General features: G+C 43.4%; 2 protein-coding genes across 2 annotated transcripts in view; one reads left to right on the top strand and one right to left on the bottom strand.

Annotated features, from left to right (window-relative positions):
* The window catches only part of kiaa0753 (KIAA0753 ortholog), a gene marked incomplete at both ends in the record, with an annotated part of 48470 nt that extends 35017 nt beyond the window's left edge, over positions 1 to 13453 (bottom strand). The window contains 4 exons of the mRNA XM_080844936.1: positions 1253 to 1362; positions 12353 to 12602; positions 12688 to 12990; positions 13340 to 13453. Coding sequence (XP_080701062.1) covers positions 1253 to 1362; positions 12353 to 12602; positions 12688 to 12990; positions 13340 to 13453 — 777 coding nt within the window. The remainder of the gene's footprint in view (positions 1 to 1252; positions 1363 to 12352; positions 12603 to 12687; positions 12991 to 13339) is intronic.
* A 1908-nt stretch (positions 13454 to 15361) lies between these two features.
* Positions 15362 to 24438, top strand: slc35f2l (info solute carrier family 35 member F2, like; the record flags this gene model as incomplete). The annotated part of the gene is made up of 10 exons (XM_080845070.1): positions 15362 to 15382; positions 15489 to 15518; positions 17854 to 17957; positions 18302 to 18477; positions 20573 to 20700; positions 20974 to 21133; positions 21822 to 21978; positions 22177 to 22229; positions 23291 to 23445; positions 23948 to 24438. The coding sequence occupies 10 exons, from the start codon at positions 15362 to 15364 to the stop codon at positions 24224 to 24226; spliced, it is 1263 nt and encodes a 420-aa protein (XP_080701196.1). The 3' UTR covers positions 24227 to 24438.
* Between the last annotated feature and the right edge of the window lie 20 nt (positions 24439 to 24458).

Here is a 24458-nt window from a genome sequence, read left to right as displayed (position 1 = left end):
GAGCCTTTTTTGACAAAAGCAAAGTTTGAAGAACAAAAATAATATTTCAAATAAAAATCATTATTTCCAACCTCGTCAATGTCTTGACTATATTTTCTATTCATTTTGCGACTCATTTGATAAATACAAGTGTGAGTTTTCATGGAAAACATAAAATTGTCTGGGTGACCCAAAACTTTTGAATGGTAGTGTATGTGTTTGCACCATGAACTTAAAAAAAATACTACCTATTAATAGTAGAGTAAGCGATACTGAAGACTATTGATATTTGAACTCAACAATCAAACAAATACATCCCTCCCCTTCAGTGCCCCCTCAGAGGCCCTGTCCCCCAGGTTGATGGAAGTGCATTGCCAAAACAGTGACACTAACTTACTAGGCTAGCTGCCCGATAGACGGAAATATGCCTGGCCCCACACAAACATTAGCAAACGAGACAAAACTATTCTGACCAACTGGTTCTGTGAAACAGCAAAACTAATGATACCCACCTGTCAAGAACATGCCTTTCAACTTTGAAGCCTCTCCACGACTCTCTGACATTAACGGAGCTTTACTTTATTTCAAGTTATTATAGTTCTGACATTTTCATTAGTTTTTATTTTGATCTAGACCTTCAGTTTGTTTTTGTATTTGTTTAGTTTGAGTTCGTTTTATGGATTGTGAGTAGTTTTATTTTTATTTTCAGGTAGCCTAAAGAAGGCCTTGATTCATAGAACCTGACAAAGGAAGGATGAAAGAATTCATGACATAAAAATATTATTTATTTGATTAATTCTTTATTTCTATCCATAAAAGGAATTTCACATGTGTGTAACTAAAAAAATCGGTAAACAAAATGATTTTGTTCACTCCAAGCTTAGTCTTAGTTAATTATAAAGAACCCTGCTTCAGACCTCCTCTTCTCCTCTTAAGATGGTTCTCAGCCATCTCTCCTTCTTGACAGTGCATGGAAACTACCATCATCTCCATGTCCTGTGGACAAGCCCAAAAGCTCCCTGTTGCCGATTGCCTGGAATAGTGTTCTGTGGCGTGGTCAGTTTCCACTTTGTTTGTTTCCCATTACAGAGGAGGGGCTGTGTATGGCTTATTTTTTTTTTTCAGCCCACACAGAGAACAGAGAGCCAGAGGACCATGAGGAGATATTCACTGAATTCGACAGAAAGCGTACTGCATTAGAATCGCTTACCCCACCTTTAACCTTGGCCATCTATAATGTCTGAAAAAAGGCAGGCAGTATGTACAGACAGACCTGCTGCTGAAGGTTGTAAATGATGCGAGCTGAGCGTGCTGCTTGTTCCTGCCGACGGATCTCCATTCTGCGCTGTTCCTCTGGCTCCAGGGGCACCCCCATCAGCCCACCTTTAACAACACAACACACATGCAAACACACTCATAAAGGGGCACAAATACATTCACATTTACATTTAGTCATTTTAGCAGACGCTTTTATCCAAAGTGACGTACAATGGAGAAAACAATCAAGCTACGAGCAATAGAGACCTTGTGTAACAATAAATACTACTTTACAAAAAGTGAAGGAATGTAACTATTGCAAGTTGCAAATACTAATTAGAAGAGGCCAAGGAAGGAAGAGGAAGTGCAAGAGTTGGGTCTTCAAGAGCTTCTTTACCTCTTAAACTCTGTTAGAACCTTGATGTTTTTGGGGAAATTCTATCTAAAATTCCCTGCCCAAATTTAAAGGCCAATGTTGAGTCTTAGGCATAGTATGGTGGCACATTTCAATTTGATGTTACAGAGTACCCCTCAAGCTATGATAAAATACCTTTAGAGTACCATATATGTTATCTAAAAATTTTGAAAGATGTTGATAACCTTCCCAAAATGTAGGCGCTCCCTAATTTGTTTTTCTTTTAGATCTAGATTACAGTGGATGTAAGTGGGAAAATGAATTGAACCGGCCAGTTTTGTCATATAATTTTGTGTCCCCAAGGGTATGCCATCACCTGAACAAATTTGGAACTGATAACACTTCCCAATCAGAAGTTAGAAGATAAATAATCTGTGACCTCTCCATACTCTTCCGTGACTTTTGCTGCCTTCTGATTCTACCAGACTCTCTATTTCAATCTTTCTCGTCATCCAACCGTTGAAGCTCTTCTAATACTGCTGTTACCCCATACAAACAATCTTTTTTGGGGCTGTTTCTCTGTTTTATTTTTAGAAGCCATGATGATGTAGAATAAATGTGTTTCGTTGTAGAACTGCAATTCGTTATAGAACGGTCTAAAACTTGCGTGGCTAAATGGAAAAACAAATGCACGTGAATTACTGATTACATCCCACCTTCTCTGTTGTGGACTCGGATATCTTTGCATCTCATTGGTCTACAGTCATAATTGACACACGTGTGGACCAGTCAATGAAAGTATTAGTTTATGTTTTCCACGTACAGACTTAGCATAGTTTACCATAGCAACCATAGGCATATGATAACAACTGAAAACTAGTCTTGGGTGCATGCGATGTGTCAGACTGACAGGTCAGTCAACCTATGATATTAGTAACAGGTTTGCGTATCTTGCTGGCTGATTGGGTTATCCTGATAAGCAAGGGGTCATTGAAGAGCTTAGATGATGGCCTTTCAACCATAGATATACATCTTTGCTTTTAACCGTGTACAACACAAGACTTGCCTGAACCGGAAGTAGTTTCCATTTAATCGTAAATGTACCTGTAGTCTTTTTAGTTGTGTGGGTTTATCATGGAAATTATGAATAAAAACATGGATTAAAGTGGATAATTATGGTGTTGTTTCACAGTTTATACTTCAGGGTAAGTGTTCTACCGTTTATTTCCACAAACGTATTAGACTGCACATGAAAATACATCACGCTATAAACTTTTGAAAACTGACGAAAATGTTTTTTTTTTTTTTTTTTAATCTGCTACTTGTGTCCACGTTTAGTCGATTTAGGTTCATTATACATAATTTTGACATGCACGATCGTAAAGCCAGTGGTCTTGTCGTTCGTTTGACATAGTTTGTTTACTTTGGTGAACATTGATTTTAAGCTGGCTTGACAGTAATACCATAAAGATTTAAATAGAATCTCGGCCCGCCGACGGGCCAACAGAGTTAAAGAGGTTAAGGGAGGGAACGTTCGGAGGGTATCACTCAGCCATGGATAAGATTGAGAAGTTCTGGTGGATAGCTGACACAAACTATCCAGGCATTAACTCAGAGTGGAGCAGAAAGATTCTGTGGCATCATTAACCCCGAGGGAGGAGAAGGTGGTGAAAGGTGGAGGAGGAGAAAGTGGTGAAAGGTGGAAGAGCAGAGGAGTCCAGAGAGAAGTGAGAGGGAGAGAGGTTGTGGCGTAATTAGACCATAGGTGGGGTGGCAGATGGTTGTTCAGCGTGCAGAACATTGAACAGAATGAAGAAGTGGTCTGAGAGGTGCAGAGGGGAAGCCATTAGGTTGTCTGTGGTGCAGTTTTAAACAAGAGTGAGATCAAGCTCTTTTCCAACTTTGTGAGTTGGAGGAGTGGGGACCTGTTGTAGGTCGAATGAGTGAACCAGGGACTGGAAGCCAGCTAAATTTGGATTGTCAAGGTGGATGTTCATGTCACACTCATGCTCAGGGATGGATGACAGCAGGGTGCCCTTTCGCATAACAACATGCAATTGAATTGGTACAGTCCGACACAGAAAGAAGATTACATAAACCTGGTGCTATGTGCAGGAAGCTCTTTAAAGTAACAGTGTGCAAAAATTATGCTTCAGGATTAGGGTTAGGATAAGCAGTTTTACCTTAAAAAAACAGCTTGAAAAAAATTGGGGCGCTACAATGACTTTTAATATGGAGAATCGCCACCCGGCTTTCTACTGTCTGCCGAACTAGTAAGTAGCTTATTTGCCGTCTTGCTTTGTCTTGTGTTGCACTTGCTTGATGTTTGACTTTGTTAGGACAGTTGTTGAGTAACTAGTTTGTCATAATGTCAGTCAGCACATTTCAAGAGATTTCGTTAGTTCCTTATCGCAGAAACTGCGATATAACAATTGGACTTGACCTAGTGTCATGGACCAAATCGAAGAACTTATTCATTCATGTCACGCTCTGGCCCCGCCCCCACCGGAGCCCATAAATACCGCAGCGCACGTCTCCATCTTCCTTTTCAAAATCTTGGCATAAGATTTGGACTTCCGAGAAATTACTCAACGCTTATTACTGGTCGTATAGCCTTGTTTCTACTTCTTTCCAAAAAGATTTAATACTCGATACGAGCTGGTGAGTTTCGGGTTATTTAACCTTTCACTGCCTCAAGTGCTAGGTTGAGTGCTACAAGTACGACTTGCTTTAAGAAAGTCAAGTTCACCAGGGTTTTTTCTAAACAAGGGAACAGGGGCGCTGCGCCCCGATACTCCCGGCGTGCGCCCTCCTACCGAAATGCCGACTGAACCTGTCAGACTTGGATCTGTACTTACATGCTGCTGTACATACATATATTTCTCAAAACGATCTTTTCTCCGCAAAAATATCCCAACACCATCACCTGACAATGTGTCTGATCCTCAATTAACTTATAATTACTCCAAAAATATTCCGATCCGAATTGGAGTTTCCCAGACCGAGTCGACATGTTGACATGCTAACGTTAAAGTTATTAGCAGCTTTGCCGGCTGACGTGCGGCTCGGCTGCAGCTCGAGTGCTCACTCACTTTTCTCTTGGTGTACAGAATTTTCATATTGTAAAACAAACATCTAAAATGCATATTTTGCACGCAATATATTTGGAAATACAGACAAAAAGCTGCCTGATTTGAATGGGGTATTTATTCATGTATATTTTGTCTTCACGCGATCTTGAGAGATGTCTTCAAGTAACGTTAATGTTCCAAACATTAAACATTCTAATGTGTGCACCGTCTCAGAAAGTTACTAGCCAGACTAGCAGTATCTACTGATAAAATGCCATGGATCCAGCAAAGCGTAAAGCTAAACGAAAATATGAAGATACGTTCTTGCCTGAATGGGAGGAATTATTTGCGGAGCGAAATGGAAAACCCCTCTGCTAAATATGCCAGACGTCACTGTCGCATTTTAAAGCCTCAAACTTGGAGCTCCGTCTCTCCACACACAATGCTAACATAGCCCTGGAGTTCCTAAAGGCACAGAGCTGGGCAGGCACAAGGTACATACTTTGAAACGTCAGTCAGAGAAACAGACTTGTTTTTTTGGAAATGTACTCTGAAGTAGGCTACTCTGAAACGGTCACGTTGGCATCGTACCAGGTGTGACGGAATATTGCTCGAGCAAAAAAGTAATATAGTGAGGGAGAGTTTGAAAATTGAGCAGAGGATATCTGACATTAACTATAATTCAACAGATGTCTTTAATATGTTTATTTTTGTGCCATATTTTTAATCTACATTCGTTAATTGATCTTCCTACAACCCACTAGAGGACACTATTTAAAAGGTTATTTTCAAAAAAGGGGAAGCAACTGCTGTGATAAAGCTCTTCTGGAGGCACATTCTGTTCCAATGCTTTGTTTTGATCACAGTCATTGCAGAGAATGAGGCCTCACATAAATATGTGGAGGAAAAGGGTAGTAGCTGCTCCTAAGCTTTCTCTCCCAGGTCAGGGCGCTCCTGCTTCACACACATCCAAAACAAAATCCCAGCAGATGTCTTCAATATGTTTATATTTGTGCCATATTTTAAATCTAAATTTGTTAATTTCTCTTCCTAAAACCCACCAGAGGACACTATTTAAAAGGTTATTTTCAAAAAAAAATCTACCAGATTTTAAGGTCTACCAAAGTCTACCAAAAGTTGATAGTATTTTAGTTTTTCAGGATGACCACAAGAGCTAGAATTCTCTCTAAGATAGCCTCAGAATGTACCATTTAATCATTAATTTTTCAAAGGCTTCGCACCGTGGAAGGGGGGAGACCCCCCTTCCACACCATCCCCTGCCTCGGGCGCGTCGCTACAGTGCCTGGTGACCGCCGCTTTGGCCTCGCCTGCCCTTTTGGACACCCCCAGGTACCCTCAGGTTTTTCTGTTATCTCCGGTGGGCACTACGATTTTGGGCTTGAGACGGAGAGTCTGGTCGACTACTCTGATGCCTCAGGCGAGGAGGAGGAGGATAGGGAAATGGATGTGGTGCTACCACGGGCTAGCTCGCCCCCAGTCACATACAAGATGCTGGGTCAGCAGCTCCACGAGGTGGCAATGAGAGCGGCTCACTCTCTAGATCTCCCTCTCCCTCCTCCGCCCAAGGAGCGGACATCCCTACTGGACGGGATGTATTATGGTGGCCCTCCGGTGGTAGCTCAGTGCACCCTCCCCGTCTTTGAGGAGGTGCACAAGGAGGTCAAAGCTACCTATGGCACGCCCTGTCCCAGGCTTCGGTTGCTACATGAATGTAGACAAGGCGGAGGAGTTCGGCTACCTCTCCTTTCCACCGGTTAAGGAGGCGGTTGCGGGCTACCTGGCACCTCCCTCCCCCACGATGCGCCTCGGTCAGGGACCCCAATTGCCCCACGCGGGTGGCCAGGCATCAGGCGCCGCTGGCGGAGAAAGCCTACTTAGCGGTTGGGCAGGCGGCGTGTTCTACGAACACGGCCACGCTGTTACAGCGCTATCAGGCTAAGCTCCTGTCAGAGCTCTCGGTATCGCTGGGGGGTAGCAACGAGATCGTAGTGGAGCTCCGGCGAGCTACGGAGCTCACGCTGTGTCTTACGCGGTGCAACTCCCAGGGTCTAGGGAGAGTCATGGGAGCGAGTGTGGCAGCGAACCGGTCGCTGTGGCTAACGTTGTCTAAGATGACAGAAAGAGAGAAGGCGCCCCTTCTCGACGCACCAGACTGCGTCCAGGGCACGTTTGGAGAGGCTGTGGCAACGATGTCTGCTAAGTTCGTGGAACAGCAGAAGAGCAAGGAGGCTTTCCAGGCTTGGATGCCTCGCTCAGGCAGCTCAGACACCCAGTTGTCATCGGGACAGCAAAACCCTGAGTGCTGGGCAGAAGAGGAGCGGGTTTAAGTCCCCATTCCTCCGGCAAAGGTGCAAGCCGGAGCTCGAGGCTGGAACAGACACAAGTTCCTCCCTGCGGCACAGCCCCAAGCGCAGCCACAGCTACCCACCAGGGACGGCAGCACACTGCTCGCCGTGGCAGGGGCCACAACAAGAATCCCGCTTCCTGAGAGCAGGGTTCCTACAGGTTTCTTCAAGTCAATTCAAGTCTTTTTAAGACCATTTAAATAAAAACGTAATACCTATTTCACGGCCTATTACACAGACCTACCGGCAAAGACAAAAACATTTTTTCATTATTTATCAAACAAATGTGAAAATGTGGACTGTACTTACGCTACAACACCACAGCACAGACACAGACAACAAGCCAAACAGAGGCGTGAAAAATCAACCACAAAAAAGTTTGACTAACTTTTTTACGTTAGCTAGCTACCCATTTTATGCTGGGGTCATGGGGAGTAGAGAGCAATAAACAATGAACTCAACAATGAACTCAACTCAACAATAAATACAAGGGTGCAAACTCATCAGTGATGAAAAAGGTGACAATAATGTGAACCCCCTAGGAGGGTCTGGAGCATGGGAGTATATTTTATATACAGTATTAGAAAATGTTTCACATTTTGAAGTTCAATGCATCAATCTGGTGAACTTTGACGGCAAAATTATGAGGCTAGATCTATGAAGACCGTTGTGCTGTTGTAAACTATTTTGTGCTCTGGTAACAGTTTAATCATAAACATTCCACATAGGGGAGGCCAACGTAACCTCTGCCTCACTGAAGGGGGCGTGCGAGAGCCTGGAAAGTGGACTTCCAATCCAGTAAATACATAATGGGCGACCAATGCCAGAGCTAAAAGGATTGCATCTAAAGACGGGGCAGATGATAACTCGATCAACTACTCACATTCAAGGTCAAATTGCTTCAAAAATGTTTGGAACCTGGATTTTTAAATGTGAATTTAGAACCACACAAGCCCTAAACTGCTTTTTATTGGTGAGCTGATTTTGAGAAATTAAACTTAAATTGCAGCTAAAGTTGTGTTTTCTGGTTGCTAAATAGAAGGGTTTAATTTGCATTAAGTGATAGCTAGTGATCTAGCTGATGTTATAGTCTCTGCGATTTAACTCGTACAACTATAATGGGAAAAGTTAGAAACCCCTCAGGGTGCTGTCATCAATGTGCAAGCTGTCACTTTAATGGCTATTTAAGATACTGCATCTGTAACTTATTAGCAACTAAACTCCGCTGACGACCGTGTCTTTTATGTACATTTTTCGGCGTTTTCGCTTAGATTTTTCCAAAGTGACCGAGAAATAGACACTGTACTATCCGTTAACACCGTTATTGTAACCACTAACCAGCAAAAATGGTTAATGTGATTTGCGAGGCGTCTGTCAGAGAACTGTCTGACATTAGCAGGATAGCCTACGTTACATAGCCAAACGTTACTTAGCAAAAAGTTTTTTGAAAATGCCTTCACCTGAATGACAGCTTGCATTTGCAGATTACTTGGATTTCCATTGTAGGACTGGTGTTTGGCGATGGTGTTCAGGGTCCACAACACCTCTGTTTTCATAGTTGGTGTGGACCCAAAAGATGTGCGCAGTTCCACCGAAGCGGTCGTAACTGGAAGAGCTGTACTAGTGCTAGCAGCTGGCTGGTTATCGTTCGACGCTTCATTAAACTTACACTTCCCCATAACCCCAGTATAAAATGGGTAGCAAGCTAACGTAAAAAAGTTAGAAAATAACATAACGTAGTTAGTCAAACTTTCTTGTGTTCTGCTGAGATTTTCGCGCTTCTTGCTTGTGGTCTGTGTGTGTTGCACCGCTGTAGCAAAGTGACGTCTTGGGACCATTGACATAGAAAGGGTTGCGACCCGGGGAAGCGTTGCGCTCTCAATTATGAGTTCCGCCACTCTTTATTTAGGCTACGTTATTTAATCAAAATAATGGTGGTTGACAAATGAAACTTTTGAGGAGAATGCGATACGGAGAAATTATACTGCAGATTTTTTTAAGACACAGATATCAAAATTCAAGACTTTTTCAAGTCTTTTTAAGGTATTATTTCCAAATTCATAAATTCAATGCTTTTAAGACTTTTTAAGACCCCGCGGGAACCCTGTGAGAAAGGGTCCTTGACCACGGAGGGGAGAGAGGAGGTGGATCGCTGGCCATCGAGGAAAACTTTGCGTCGCTGTCATGCACAGATCATGGCAAGCACGGTAAAAGTATTCCAACAAGCACAACATTCAAACGTTCATGTCATTCACCCTGCCCCTTCGGGGCCAGTCATAAGACATGCTTGTGTAACTCCCCCCTCAGCGCATGCCCAGCGTTTTCAAAACTATTTTTTTATTCAAACCATGTGGGGGCAGCCCCTGATCTTACCCCCCTCCTTAGATGGAACGGGGACAGATCTAGGTTTAGAAAAATTGACAATGAGTGGGTTAGAACCCGACAAATTCAACCTGAAGCCCAGCCTAGCCAGCTATGTGGACCGTTGGCGCGCATGCACAGCACCACCATGGGTGCTGAAAACGATTACAGAGTGCTTTGCACTACAATTCACCCGCCCCCCTCCGAGGTTCAGCGGTGTGATCCAATCAGTCGTGCCTCTGGAGCAGATGAGTTTCCTATTGGAGGAGATAAGCTCACTGCTCAAGAAAGGAGCTATAACAGTGGTACATCCCGAGGAGGCGAACGCTGGGGTATACAGCCGGTACTTTCTCATCCCAAAGAAGGATGGGAGTTATCGGCCAATACTAGATCTACGCACATTGAACAAGGCATTAAAAAGGTTGAAGTTCAGAATGCTGACTCCACGCAAGCTCATTCAGTGCATACAGCCAAACGATTGGTTCGTTTCGATAGATCTCAGAGATGCATATTTCCATATACCGATTTGCCGCAGACACCAGAGATTTCTGAGGTTCGCGTTCAAAGGAACAGCATACCAATTTCGTGCCCTCCCGTTCGGCCTGTCTTTAGCCCCGAGGGTATTCACGAAATGCGTGGACGCAGCAATCGCTCCTTAAGACAGCGAGGAATACGTATCCTCACTTATCTGGACGACTGGTTAATATGCGCGCGATCAAAGTCAACGGTAGTGCAGGACTGCCATCTAGTGGTGGCACACCTGCATCGACTGCTTCGTCATAAACAGGGAAAAGAGCGCGTTGGTTCCCCAACAGGGCGGTACACATACCAGGCAAGCTCAACTACGGAGCAGACCTACTATCGAGGGGCAACTCTCGGGCGACAGACTGGGCCCTGCACCCTCAGGTGGTACAACAGATATGGCTGCGCTTTTACAAAGTGGAGGTGGACCTGTTTGCCAACAGAGAGAACACCTGTTGCCCCCTGTGGTTCTCGTTGGGCGTGGACGCGCTGAGCCACCAGTGGCCGATCATGCGTCTGTATGCATTTCACCCGATCCGGCTTCTCCCACCGCTGTTAGGCAGGATAGCGGTCGAGGGCAGGGAATTGTTGTTAGTGGCCCCCCACTGCCCCAGTCACCCGTGGTTGGCGGATCTAATCAGAATGTCTGTGCAGCCATCCTGGGAACAACCTCTGAGGAAGGATCTCCTAACGCAGGCGCACAGGTCAATCTGGCATCCCCAGCCAGAGCTGTGGCGGCTCAGAGTTTGGCACCTGAAAGGCACAAGCTCCTAGCCTCAGGTATGTCTGACTCGGTGGTGGCAACGATACAGAGTGCTCGGGCAGCTTCGACCCGGTCTCTATATACGTTGAAGTGGTGCAGGTTTTAGAAGTGGTGTGTTGAGCGTCAACAGGATCCTATCAACTGCGCACTGGGAATTTCTCCAGCAGTTATTTGATGAGGGGAAGGCTGCTTCAACTCTCAAGGTCTACCTGGCAGCCATCCCCGCCTGCCACGCAGGAATTAATAATAAATCCCCGGGCTGTCGTCCATAAGCGTCACGCTTCATGGCAGGTGTGAGACGTCTCAGAGTGCCGGACAGGCACCTGATACCGTCATGGGAACTACTGATTGTATTACGTGCGCTGACAGGGCCTCCATTCGAGCCCCTAGAGACAGCGGACATAAAATATGTTTAATTGAAAACGGCACTGTTATTGGCACTGGTGTCAGCAAAACGCGTTAGTGACATGCAAGCCCTGTCTGTCAGTCCATCGTGCCTTCAGTTCTCGGTAGGTGGGGACAAGGTAGTGATGAGACCGAATGCTGCATTCACACCTAAGGTGGTAACATCCCCGTTCCGCAATCAGGTGATTGAGCTGGCAGTGTTCTTGCCTCCCCCGTTTTCGTCAGCAGAGGAGGAGCGATTGAATATATTGTGTCTGGTGCGCGCTCTTCGTGGTTACGTAGAGCGCACCAAAACGTTCCGACGGTCAGATCAGCTGTTGGTGTGCTTCGGGGCGCAAGCAAAAGGCAGACCTCTATCTAAACCCAGCCTATCCTGTTGGATAGTGGAGGCTATAGTGTTGTCTTATACAAGTTTGTCTCTTGACCCCCCCGCAAAGCTTTGTGCGCATTCAACGAGATATTTTGGGATATACTTTCATCGGTTCTACGTGGTAGAATGCATGAACAGGGTAAACGTAAGAATGTTTAATTAAACATAGGTTCATCTGCCTCTGCTTGTCACAACGCAACGAACCAACCAAGGGGTGACTCTATGAACAAGGGGATAGTGATTCCCTTGACATATGTGCACGGTGAAGTGCTAGTAAGTGTTCACATGCACAAATAAGGCACTATGAACGTTCACCAACAGCTGCTTGTTGAACCTTTGTGAGGGCAAAGCATAATAAAATTGGGGTGAAATGGCAATCACTGTATTTGCACGCGCTAATAGAAACTGTCCCGTTGTTATATTGCAGTTTCTTCTCGGTTAATTACGTAACCTCGGTTCCTTAAGCACAGAACAAAGATATAACAATAGTTACGTGATACAGTGTTTTCTTCTTTTGGGTGGGTGTTTCAACGCTCAGATTTTGATCCTGGAAGATGGAGACGTGTGCTGCGGTATTTATGGGCTCCGGTGGGGGCGGGGCCAGAGCACGGCGCACATCTCCCTGCCTATCGGCGTGAATTAATAAGTTCTTCGATTTGGTCCATGACACTAGGTCAAGTCCCGTTGTTATATCTTTGTTCCGTGCTTAAGGAACTGAGGTTACATAAGGAGCCGAGACGTTTTAGCCGCTAACATATCGTTAGCGAATAGCAATTGATCCGGAATGCTTCTTTAAACACTCAATCTATAGAATTATTTCGCCTCTACAAGGAATAACATTTGTACAGAAACACAAATGCAACAAAAAAAAAAGACATCAAATTGCCCTGTCTAAAGACATACCTTTGTTAGCCAGTTGCTCGATCCTCTTGACACAAATCCCCAACTCTTTCTGAAGCTTGCGGATCTCTTCGCTCAGCTTGCTGCCCACTTTGGGCCCAGCGTCCCTGGTGGGAGGCGACTGCCCGTATGCAGGTCCAGGTGGAGCAGAGCGCTTCTGAGGGGTGTACACCAGCACCTCCGCTCCTGACCTGGTCACGGATCTCTGAATGTCCACGGCCTGCTGTCCTTTAGAGGCAGCCTTCTTCTGCTTCTGAAAATAATATAACATGTTGCAATCAAATTTAAATTACTTCCACGCATATTAACAAATGAACAATGATGAGAACAAGAGCTACCTGCTGAAGGTCTGTAATGCAGTCATCCTGAGGGTCAAGTGCTTGTTTGCGAGGTGAGCTGGTGAGAGGGGTGTTGATGAGGGACTGTTGGCGTCTTCTCCTTATGTCTCTCTTAGCAAGTCTGACAGCGGTCTGCAGACGTTCTTCTGACAACACGGAGAAGCGCATGGAACTGTTGCAGCTGTCACCGTCCGCATGCTCAGTGGGCCGAGGCACAAACTTCTCTATTAGGATAGGAGCCGGAGTCCCAACGCGGGTTTCACGGTTAGAGGGGTGCAGCGGGATGGCCTCGTTGAACAGCAACTGTAACGTTTCACATACAGCTGTTCACTCTTTCCTTGCTTGCAATGATAGTCACATTTTACCAACATTCAGAAACTGCGACTTTTAAAAGCTAACTTCCAAGGATACTCTTCTGAAAACATGCTTATTTAACACGTGGATGTGCACATATTTAAGTGTACATAGTGCATTCGTGCACATGATTAAGTGGGATGGCAACAGTAACTACAGTAGACAGTAGATACAATTACTAATAGCATTATGCTTTATTAAATACATCACACACAAAAAACACAACAACTGCAAAGGAACTACAAGGCTCATGAACCACTTAATTCTTACTCAAACGCTAACTTATCCTTTAACTTACCTTGGTTTGTGGAGGTATCCGGGTGTTGCGAATTGTACCTGATTCGGTAGGGACCCAAGACCCCTTTAAATCATTGAAGTCTTCAAATGAAACTCTTTGGAATTTTGAGCTCATAGTGGCGTTGGTTTAAGTAACGCTAGGCAACTCAAATTAGCCTACATTTTATGTGGCAGCGTTCATTTATCTAACGAGTTGTTTGCTTAAAATAGGTGCGCTAACATAACCTTATCAACGTTAGCTAATGTTAGCGGTGGAGTTTAAGTAGTTTTTTATGCTCGACCTACACTGCGAAATTGGCCGTGGCATATGTGTAATTTCAAAGGCAAGAGTAAATGCAGACACAAACGTATGCCGGCTGGATACCCTGAAGTGCTTGAGAATCCCGATTTCACTTCAGTCGAGTTAGTAACACCAACGTTAGCTGATAGCTAGCCATGTTGCTAAACTCACAGGAAGATGTCAAATTAATCCAGGCACGCAACGTTCCATTTAACTTCAGAACAGTTCATCAAAAACATATAATATTACTCTTCAATAATGCCATTACTAATTAATATACTCATGCTGCCTGTAATATCAGACAAGCAAGCACCTTCACAAAAACAACACATTCTGCTTTACAACAGTTTAAAACCGCCGCCTCCATGACAACACAAAGTAACTTCTTCTTCTTCTATTATCAGGATGGCGATCAAATATTTAGCTCATTACTGCCCTCTACCATGTTGAGGATATTGGTAATTGCAGGACACACATGCACCCACCATCAACTTTATGTAGACTGCAGGGTGTATACATTCCTATAGCTTAATTTTCAAAAGGAGATCGATTGTTTGTTTGTTTGATCAGAGATAATTTTGATAATGCCACAGGGGGTGCTATATATAAGCTTTTTGTTATTTTCAATAAGGAGGACTCTGGACTTCTTCATGTAATATGCTTTTTTTTTTTTTTTTTTTTTTTTTTTTTTACAAAGGAACATGGTAGAATCAAGTTTGTTTTTATTAGAGAGGGTATATACTTATTGTTGTAGAGTTCTGACATTATTACAGTGGGTACAGCAATATGCTGAGTACATTTGGCAGAAAGTTAAGAATTCAGGCCTGTGTCAGGAAGCATTTGGGGTACAGACAGCACATTGCTGTTAAATATGTATCAACTATTCAATACTAAAGATGGATAGTGTAGGTTATGGAACTGCTTCTAAAACGAATATTTGTGTACTGGACAGACCACAGTCCAAGGCCTTTAAGATCTGCCTTTACATTTCTGTTCCACTCTATGAAAGCTCTATTAATGCTACACTGGTAGAAACATGTGAGATTCCATCGAACCTGCACAGGTGGAATCTTCCTGCTAATCTATTCAGGGAGGGGAAAAGGTTGTGAATTGCATGACAGGTGAAACGTTTTTGCTGTCAGCGGTTATGGCAAAAGGTTGTTGATATATGAGCTCTCTAGAATCAAATTCCCCTCCTCCTTTTCAAGCGCCTGAAGTAATCTGTTGTTTGGCTGGAATAGTGTGTAGTCCGGCCCGAGCCATTTGGTTGGTTGCCAATTTACAGAGCCAGTATGAACAGGGGAGTTTTTTTTGAGTGCACAAACACAAAACTGACAGCTATACAGGACCATGAGGAGCAATTCCCTGAATTTGACGGAAAGTATGGATAAGAATCAAAGAATAAGGGATATGCGTTTCAACATGTGGTATCTCAGGACAATAAGCAAGGTGGCAGTCAGACAACACAAAGATATAAACACAAATCCCCCACACATACTGATTTTAGGTATGGGAATGGTCTTGGCATGCCAGCCAAACAAAACGCATCCAAGGCTTCCCATCCCCAGATTGGCAGGCATCACACTCAATATGAAGGGGTTTACGTGCAAACAGAGACAAATACAATGTCATAGTTTTCTATAATATTACTATAGTAGTTCTTCACTTTTCCAGCAGATGGCAGAATGTACAATAAGTACCATCGGCCAAACATCTAAAGAAGAAGAACATTTGAACTCCGACATGGCTACGGACGCACAGCGTGTTGGACATGCTGCTACATTGGATAATTACTCTCTTAAATAATGTGGAAAAAGTCGTGGTTAAAAGAGTAGAACGTCGTTTTAGTAGGGTATTCTGTAGGGAATAGATTATATGGGTCATCTCCCTGCTGAGATCGGTAAGTCTAATTTACAACTGGGTCTGCTCAAACGCGTGATGTCATTGTAAACATCGCGTGGTCTGTTGCGTTTGCGAGAACTGCGAACTGATCCAATCGGTTTCAATCAAATTTTGATCGACGGAACATGTTTAATCCAATAAGATGAAATGTTACCGCCCACTTGCAGCACACGTTGTCAAAATTAAGAAGAACCTATTCGTAAGCAACGTTGTAAAAGCAACCAGCGTGGAAAATCGCAAATATAGCAGATGTCTTCTAGCAAACTATATTTCTGAATAAATAAGGGGTTACATAAGAGTTACATCTATATCTGTGTCTCTGTCACGTCTCTGAATGTTGGTCAAATGTGACACCGTAAGCCAGGAAAGAGTGAAGAGCTATGTAAAACGTTACAGTTCTGTTCAACGAGTGGTTTTTCTTCTTCATATTTCCCCTTCGAACCAGCTGATTAGTGGTGTTGATTCCTAATGTAACTGGTTGATTAGTTCGGCACCCTAGTTCCTTGTAGAAGTCCCACGACTGCGCAAGATTTAGCCATGCGGAATTCTCTTCCGGAAGCTGCAGCGGCTAAAGGCTGATTCATGCTTCCTTACGTAAGCGTAAGCGCAAGCGCAAGAGGCCGCGCAAGACCCTTGCGCGACCCTTGCGCGACTTCTTACGTCTTGCGTGCGTCGGCCCCTTTTTCTAGACTTGCGTCATTTTTTACGTAAGCCCTTACGCGAGCCTCGCAGCCTGCATTCTATCAACGAATGATACGAGATGAGGTTACTAAAATATTCTGCATGTCTACTCAGTTTTACAGTGCTTCCCAAGTAAAGGTTTGAAAATAACTTCAAGCTTCAGACTTTCTGTTAGGGAACCTGTTATCTATCTGCAGAGCAAATGTCAGGCTCATACAAAAACATTAACGTGAATTACTTGATGCTAATACCTAGCGCGGTGTCTATAGGATTTTCCATATACGTTAGCATTAAGCTAACGTATTTTCTACCACAGTAAAACATGCAATACTATGTGATTGTTTTTAGAAAACGAATGTTACGAGATGAGATTACTCAAATGTAGTCTGCATGTCTGCTCAGTTTAACAGTGCTACCCAAGCAAAGGTTTGAAAAGAACTTCAAGCTTCAGACTTTCTGTTAGGGAAACAGCTTTCTATCTGCCAGGCAAATGGCAGGCTCATGACAACACGCGCAACCTTTGGGAGCATGAACTGCACCGAGTAAATTTTGCGCAACCGTTAACCCCCAACGCTGTAGCATGCAGCCGCCTTTAAGACTGATTCATGCTTCCTTACGTAAGCGTAAGCGCAAGCGCAAGCGCAAGAGGCCACGCAAGCCCCTTGCGCGACCCTTGCGCGACTTCTTACGTCTTGCGTGCGTCGGCCCCTTTTTCTAGACTTGCGTAATTTTTTACGTAAGCCCTTAAGACTGATTCATGCTTCCTTACGTAAGCGTAAGCGCAAGCGCAAGCGCAAGAGGCCACGCAAGCCCCTTGCGCGACCCTTGCGCGACTTCTTACGTCTTGCGTGCGTCGGCCCCTTTTTCTAGACTTGCGTAATTTTTTACGTAAGCCCTTACGCGAGCCTCGCAGCCTGCATTCTATCAACGAATGATACGAGATGAGGTTACTAAAATATTCTGCATGTCTACTCAGTTTTACAGTGCTTCCCAAGTAAAGGTTTGAAAAGAACTTCAAGCTTCAGACTTTCTGTTAGGGAACCTGTTATCTATCTGCAGAGCAAATGTCAGGCTCATACAAAAACATTAACGTTAGGGGCCGACTCTGATTACTGTTAGTATAACTGCCTTAATCTGTATTTGGAGAAAAGTACCTTTGGTATTTACACGCTGACATTGGCCCAAATGAGAATAAAGTACACAAGTTTCCTTCTCCTTCTGTCTTATACAGGAGTGATAAGACTTCAACATGAGAAAGGAGTGAAGTTTGTAAAACTTGCTGAAGAGTTATTCAAACAACGCTATACAGTTACAACAATACAGATACAAGCTCTCATTTGTTGGGAATGTTTTTATAACACAGGGTCACACAGCAGTCTCACGGTCATTCAGAGCAAAATAACAGAACATAATCCATGCTCAGTAATCTTTTCACATATTCGGTACCAAGTGCCATTTCAGTTACCAAGGCGGAGTTGTGGCTCTCGGCGTTGACTTCAGACCGTTCTTTGCCCCGTGTTTTCAGAAGGCGTTAATGATTAGGTTCGGGTACAGTCAACTAAGAGCCTCAGTACAGAAGATGTAGCTTTGTGTCAGTGATAGGTTTAAGATAGGGGCTGTGTGGTCTCACCGTGAAAATGACATCTGAACAGACAAGTCAAGATGAGGACAAGATGACTCCCGAGGAGCCCAACGCAGAGCGCAAAGGACTGCTGTGTGGACTCCAAAGCTACAAACTCAAAGATGTCTTCACGTGGTGAGTATGGCATTTGTGAAACTCTGGTTACATTTCAAGGCTTACTGCATTTCACTGAGCTGAGACTAAATGGTGCCAGTAGTACATCTAATCTAGCTAATTATACCCAGGCTAATGTACTGGAGAAAACTAAGAATGTGATTATTGACCAAGAGAAGTGATTTTAAAGGTGAATCATTAGAGTGATAAGACAATATCCTGAAGTGAACATTGCTGTGCTGTGGTTTCAGTGTTCGGTTGGATGTGCTTCCAGTATTCACCCATAGCCTGAAAAATGAAGCGCCACTCTGTGAGCCACAGAGAGAGTGAACTCTAAATGTGTGTGTTATGCCTTCTCATTCCAGGCAGCTGTTTAAAGCCATTGCCATGGGCCAGGGCCTCTCAGCAGCTATCTGTGGCACTGCAGTCACCTCCCAGTACCTGGCCACGGACTTCCAGTTGAACACACCAATGCTGCAAAGCTTCCTCAATTACTCCCTGCTGTGCCTCACCTACACGACTATCTTAATCTGCAGGAGAGGTAAAGAACCTGTTCGTCCAGATGTTACACAAATAGGATGTTTAATGCCGAACTCCACTCGTTTGTCTGCGACGTCCCCGGGACCTTTAGGGAACCCTACAAAACGACGTTGTGGGGACGTTACCTTGCAAACTTTCGGGGACGTTCAGGGGACGTCATTTTGTTAGCTGGGTACTGCCTCATTTTGAAATGCTAAAAAAGGGGGCATAAACTCTTCTGAATGATAAGTCTTGATCAGCAAATGAAAAGGATATATATGTATATATGTACAGTGGGGAAAGTAAGTATTTGGCCCCCTGCTTTTGCAAGTTTGGCCACTTGCAAAGAAATGCGTGATCTATAATTGTAATGGTAGGTCTATTTTAACAGTGAGAAACAGAATATCAACAAAAACATCCAGTAAACTGCATTTTATGACAGTTTTGGATTTATTTGCATTTGTTGCGGAAAATAAGTATTTCAACCCCTACCAAACAGCAAGAATTCTGGCTCCCACAGACCAGTTATGTGCCCATGAGTCACACAGATTAGTCCTCATTAGGCTTAACAAGGCACACCTGATCTCAACTGGTGACGTGTATAAACGTGTTTTTATTTTTTTATTTTTTTTATGTGGTAATTATCTCAATATTAACAGCAGCATTTATGCCTCATCCCAGTACATTCATATAATTTAATTTACAGCTTTATTTAAGTGTGCAACTACCTATCTGATATACAGTACTGTGCAAAAGTTTTAGGCAGGTGTGAAAAAATGCTGTAAACTAAGAATGCTTTCAAAAATGGAAGTGTTAACAGTTTATTTTCATCAATTCTTCATAAATTAACAAAATGCAGTGAAGGAACAGAAGGAAATTCTTAATTAAATCAATATTTGGTGTGACCATGCTTTGCCTTCAAAATAGCATCAATTCTTCCAGATACACTTGCGCAGTTTTTGAAGGAACTCGGCTGGTAAATTGTTCCAAACATCTTGGAGAACTAACCACAGATCTTCTGTGGATGTAGGCTTCCTAAAATTCTTCTGTCTCTTCATGTAAACCCAGACAGACTCGATGATGTAGAGATTAGGGCTCTGTGGGGGTCATACCATCACTTGCAGGACTTTCTGTTCTTCTTTAAGCTGAAGATAGTTGTTAATGACATTGGCTGTATGTTTGGGGTTATGTTCCTGCTGCAGAATACATTTGGTGCCAATCATACGCCTCCCTGATGGTATTGCATGATGGATTAGTATCTGCCTGTATTTCTCAGCATTGAGGACACCATTCATCCTGACCAAATCTCCAACTCCACTTGCAGAAATGCAGCCCCAAACTGGAAAGGAACCTCTACCATGCTTCACTGTTGCCTGCAGACTCTCATTATTGTACCTCTCTCCAGCCTCCAGCGAACAAACTGCCTTCTTCTACAGCCAAATATTTTTAATTTTGACTCATCAGTCCAGAGCACCTTCTGCCATGTTTCTGCACCCTAGTTTCTATGTTTACGTGCTTAGTTCAGTCACTTGGCCTTGTTTCCTTGTCGGGGTAGAGCTTTTTGGCTGCAACTCTTCCATGAAGACCACTTCTGGCCAGACTTCCCCGGACAGTAAATGTCTGTACCTGGGTACCACTGGTTTCTGCCAGTTCTGAGCTGATGCCACTGCTTGAAATCTTCCGATTTCGAAGGTAAATAAGCTTGATGTGTTTTTCATCAGCTGCATTAAGTTTCCTTGGCTGACCACTGCGTCTACGATCCTCAACGTCTTCTTCAAAAGAGCTGGAACTGCACATTTTGAAACCCCTGTCTGCTTTGAAATCTTTGTCTGGGAGAGACCCTGCTGATGCAGTATAACTACGTTGTGTCTTGTTGCTGTGCTCAGTCTTACCATGTAAATGGATAAAAAAATAAACATTTATTGTTTACATTTTTCAAAACATTCTTAGTTCATAGCATTTTTTCACACCTGCCTAAAACTTTTGCACAGTACTGTATGTACCCCTACTTTAAAGACCTGTAACCTTACAGTTGTGAATGGACACTGTTTAAATGTCATGTATACAATGTCCTCTATTGTTGTAGTAACCCATAGGCTGCTTCTCTTTTAACATAGGGGATGGCAATATTTTGCAGATTTTAAAAAAGAAATGGTGGAAGTATTTTCTACTTGGTCTGACGGATGTTCAGGCCAATTACACAGTTGTGAAAGCGTACCAGTACACAACGCTGACAAGCATACAGGTAAGCACTTATTATCAAATTATATGCAATTCATGTCAAACAGGTGTTTTGCATATTTCGTAGTGCATTTTACATTTTAAACGCATTCATCAAAATGAATAAACATAAAAGATGTACTGTAATTAGGTAATAGCTTGCAACGGCATTGTGAAGGTTGGCCAGGTTGGAATACTGTAATATCCTTTGTGAAGGTTGGTCAGGTTGGAAGACTGTAATATCCATTGTGAACGTGGGTTAGGTTGGAAGACCGTAATATCCTTTCTTTGTCTCCAGCTTCTAGATTGCTTTGTGATCCCAGTGCTGATGGTGTTGTCCTGGTTCTTCTTGAAGACGCGCTTCAGACCGGTCCACTATGTGGCTGTGACCGTATGTCTGGTGGGCGTAGGGACCATGGTGGGAGCAGACCTCCTCGCTGGCAGGGACCAAGGATCATGTGAGGAGACATGCTTTGTTCTTAAATGTTTTTATAGGGTTTTAACTGTCCTTCAAATATGCTCTAATGTATCACAAAGACTAAATCCCTCTTTATTGGTTTATCATGTTCTCTAAATCATACTCTAAATGGGGCTACCAATAACCATGATGACCTTATTGCGAAGAGGTGTCATTTCAATTTGAATAATAATTAGAGGCGTTGTCTCAAATTATTTCCTGTCCCCTTCTCTCTTTCTTCCTCTTTCTTTATTTGGAAGGATTATAATAATGAATGAATTATTATAAGAACAACATAACGAAAAGGTAATAAACAGTGACATTGAATGTTGGTAGCCACAGCTCATTCTAATGCTCATTCTACTGCTGGGTAGTGATTAGTGTCATGTTATTGAATGCTACTGATGAACGTGTGGTCACACTTTATTTGGATAGTCCCTTCCAGATGACCTACAGATGCTCAGATTATAAACAGACTGTCTGCTGAAACTCTGACTCCAGTTTATGTTTGAGGTTAAGGGTTGGGTTTGGGAAAGGTGTTGTTCAGTCAGCAAATTGACATACTGATCTTGAATTTCAACAAACCATCTGTTGGCAGACTATACGAGTAAAGTGCTACCAAACATATTTCTTCTAAGATATATGTGTATTCTGTCTGTCTGTCTGTCTGTCTGTCTGTCTGTGCACAGCTGCAAACATTCTGTTGGGAGACGGTCTGGTGCTGATCAGTGCCAGCCTGTATGCCGTGTCCAACGTATGCCAGGAGTACACGGTGAAGAACCTGAGCCGTGTGGAGTTTCTGGGCATGGTGGGCCTCTTTGGCACCCTCATCAGTGGGATCCAAATGTAAGGCATCTCTCACAGAACTCCGTTAAAAACACAAATACACCTAACACGTTGTAATCCGTATTAGTTACCATGTCAAGTAACTCAATTCTAAAACAACATAATTCCATCCATGTGTTTGTTTCTTCCTGTGTGTTTAAAAGAAATAATGAATGTATTAGTTTATTAGTCTAAGCCCTGCCTTGTTTGACCTTGTAGGGCTATTCTGGAGCACGATGCTGTCGCTAACATCCAGTGGAACTGGAAACTTGGTGAATCTTTGCATTCTGAGTCATAGAAACAGATCTGATCTCATTTAATTTAATTTAATTTAATCAGTGTAATGGGATGTGGTTATAGTTATAAATCAGCATGCCGTCATGAATGAATTTGCAATGTAAAGGTTAAAGGTGCTAGCCTGACGATGTCATACTCATAATTCTAGTCAGAATATGAGTCTGATCCTGACCCATTGGGCTGTGATTATGGGGCGTGTTTCAACGAACCAGGAAAGAAAATGCCAAATCAGAGCAACGTAGTATTACCATCTGATAGATTAAACGTTTACCTGATCCCGTAGGAAGGACGGCAAAAACATCTTTTCAACCGTCAAATACCTTGATCGCGTTTCTCTGTTCCTCTTTCAAAATGAATGCGCTGTCAATATCTGTTGAGATATGCCTGCTTAGAGAGCTTTAGTTAAGACAAACAATACTCTGCAACATTCGTGTTGCACATACACAACTAACTGAGTCAATGTAGACATTAAAAAGTTGTGTAGATAGCTTAATTCACATAAAATATTCCCCACTAAGCTCCCGAGAAGCGGCCATCTTGGTTGGAGTTCGAATCTACCGGTTAATTCAACTCAAGCGTTGGTTGATCATCTGTCCATCATCGTATAAAGCCCGCCCTTACAATTTGATTGGTGGTCAGATTGCTTTTTCGACTTTTTCGAAGACTTGAATCTCTCCCAACTAGCTCAAAGCCAGACTGAATCTCCCAGACCAAAAATTTTGTGGGCGGAGTTCAGGCTGGTATCCAGGCTATAAAGGTGCACTTCTAAGTGTTGGACAAAAATATGCATAACATAGGGATTGTTTAACTATGAAGGCATGACTAAACTGTCCTTATATTACTGTACATTTGGTATGTCTTGATTGTCTTTATCAGGCAGGCCCTAACAAGTTAACCAATGCATTAAAATGCCTGAAAAAAGAATTGTAGTTTGCACAAAGAGCTCTGGAAACATCGTTCAATTTGATTGACCACAAAGACCAAGATGCACCAAACCATGGGCATTAACGGTGGCATGCTTCTCCTTCTCTCTCAGCTCTGCTCCTGGCTGGGTTTGCCCTCTGCATGTACATCCTGTACAGCTGCATGCCCGTGGTGGTCAGGATGACCAGCGCCACTGCAGTCAACCTCTCCCTGCTCACTGCTGACCTGTTCAGCCTCTTCTTCGGCCTCTTCCTCTTCCACTACTCTGTAAGTAAGATGCCCTAGTAGACACCTCGTACTGCTAACTAAATGCAGGAGGACGTAAGGCCTGTCTTATGAAGGGGGGTGGTGGGTCGTTATTAATGTTAGAATTAGGACTAGGATGATGGCAGTAGTTGATATCCTGAACCAGCCTTGTCACCTGTCCTTTTTTCTGCCATGGACACAGTAACTGTGATAATTCAAAAGCACTCACTCCTCAAAGGTCACGCTGACACTTACTGAGGACACTTTACTTTATCTCACCTTAATGTGTAAGCCATCTGCCACTGTTTCAAGACTGGGTCAAAGTACCATTACTCCCTTTATGAGAGGTTCTCTCTTGGTGTGAATAAATACGCTGTGGCGGTGCGTGACTGACCTCCTTTAGACAAAATGGCGCATAACATCTGTTCAGATTGACGCAACATTTGTCTGTACTTTCAATGTTTGTTTGAGAAGAGGAGGTGTGATGACCCTGGTGACCCTCGCTTCCATATTATGTCTGCAGTTCTCCGTGCTGTATATTGTGTCATTGGTGGCGATCCTCGTGGGGTTCGTCATGTTCAACGCCGTGCCAACTCTAACCGCAGATCCAGCCCCTGCCCCAGCCCCGGAGGAAGACGGCCATGGGTACCAGGGTTCTGTCTTTGAGGTGACCTCCACAGAGCCGGTCTCAGTGGAAGGTGGAGAGGATGGGGATAGGGACTGTGGTCCCAAACGCCTTACGTGGAGACAACCCATGTCTAACCAATTAGCGAGTGGAGAGGAGAGGGGAACAAGACTTTAAACTTTTAGGAAGTATGTTAGTGAGATTATGTTTGTTTATATCTACTGTACTTTCTGGCTGTAGTTATTTATCATTTCCTGATGTTTTATGGCCAAACTACACTCCCAAAGTGCTGCTACTCCAAAAAACAATTGTGACACAGAATTTTTAAAATGATTGTATGTAAAGCAATATGATTGGATTTTATAGTAATAAATGTTTTTAAAAATCAATTACTTATTGTGTTAAAAAA

Source organism: Sprattus sprattus (assembly GCF_963457725.1).
Source record: "Sprattus sprattus genome assembly, chromosome: 9".
Classification (NCBI taxonomy): Eukaryota; Metazoa; Chordata; class Actinopteri; order Clupeiformes; family Clupeidae; genus Sprattus; species Sprattus sprattus.
Note: the sequence above shows the minus strand (reverse complement) of the source record. Positions and strands in the feature narration are given on the sequence as shown.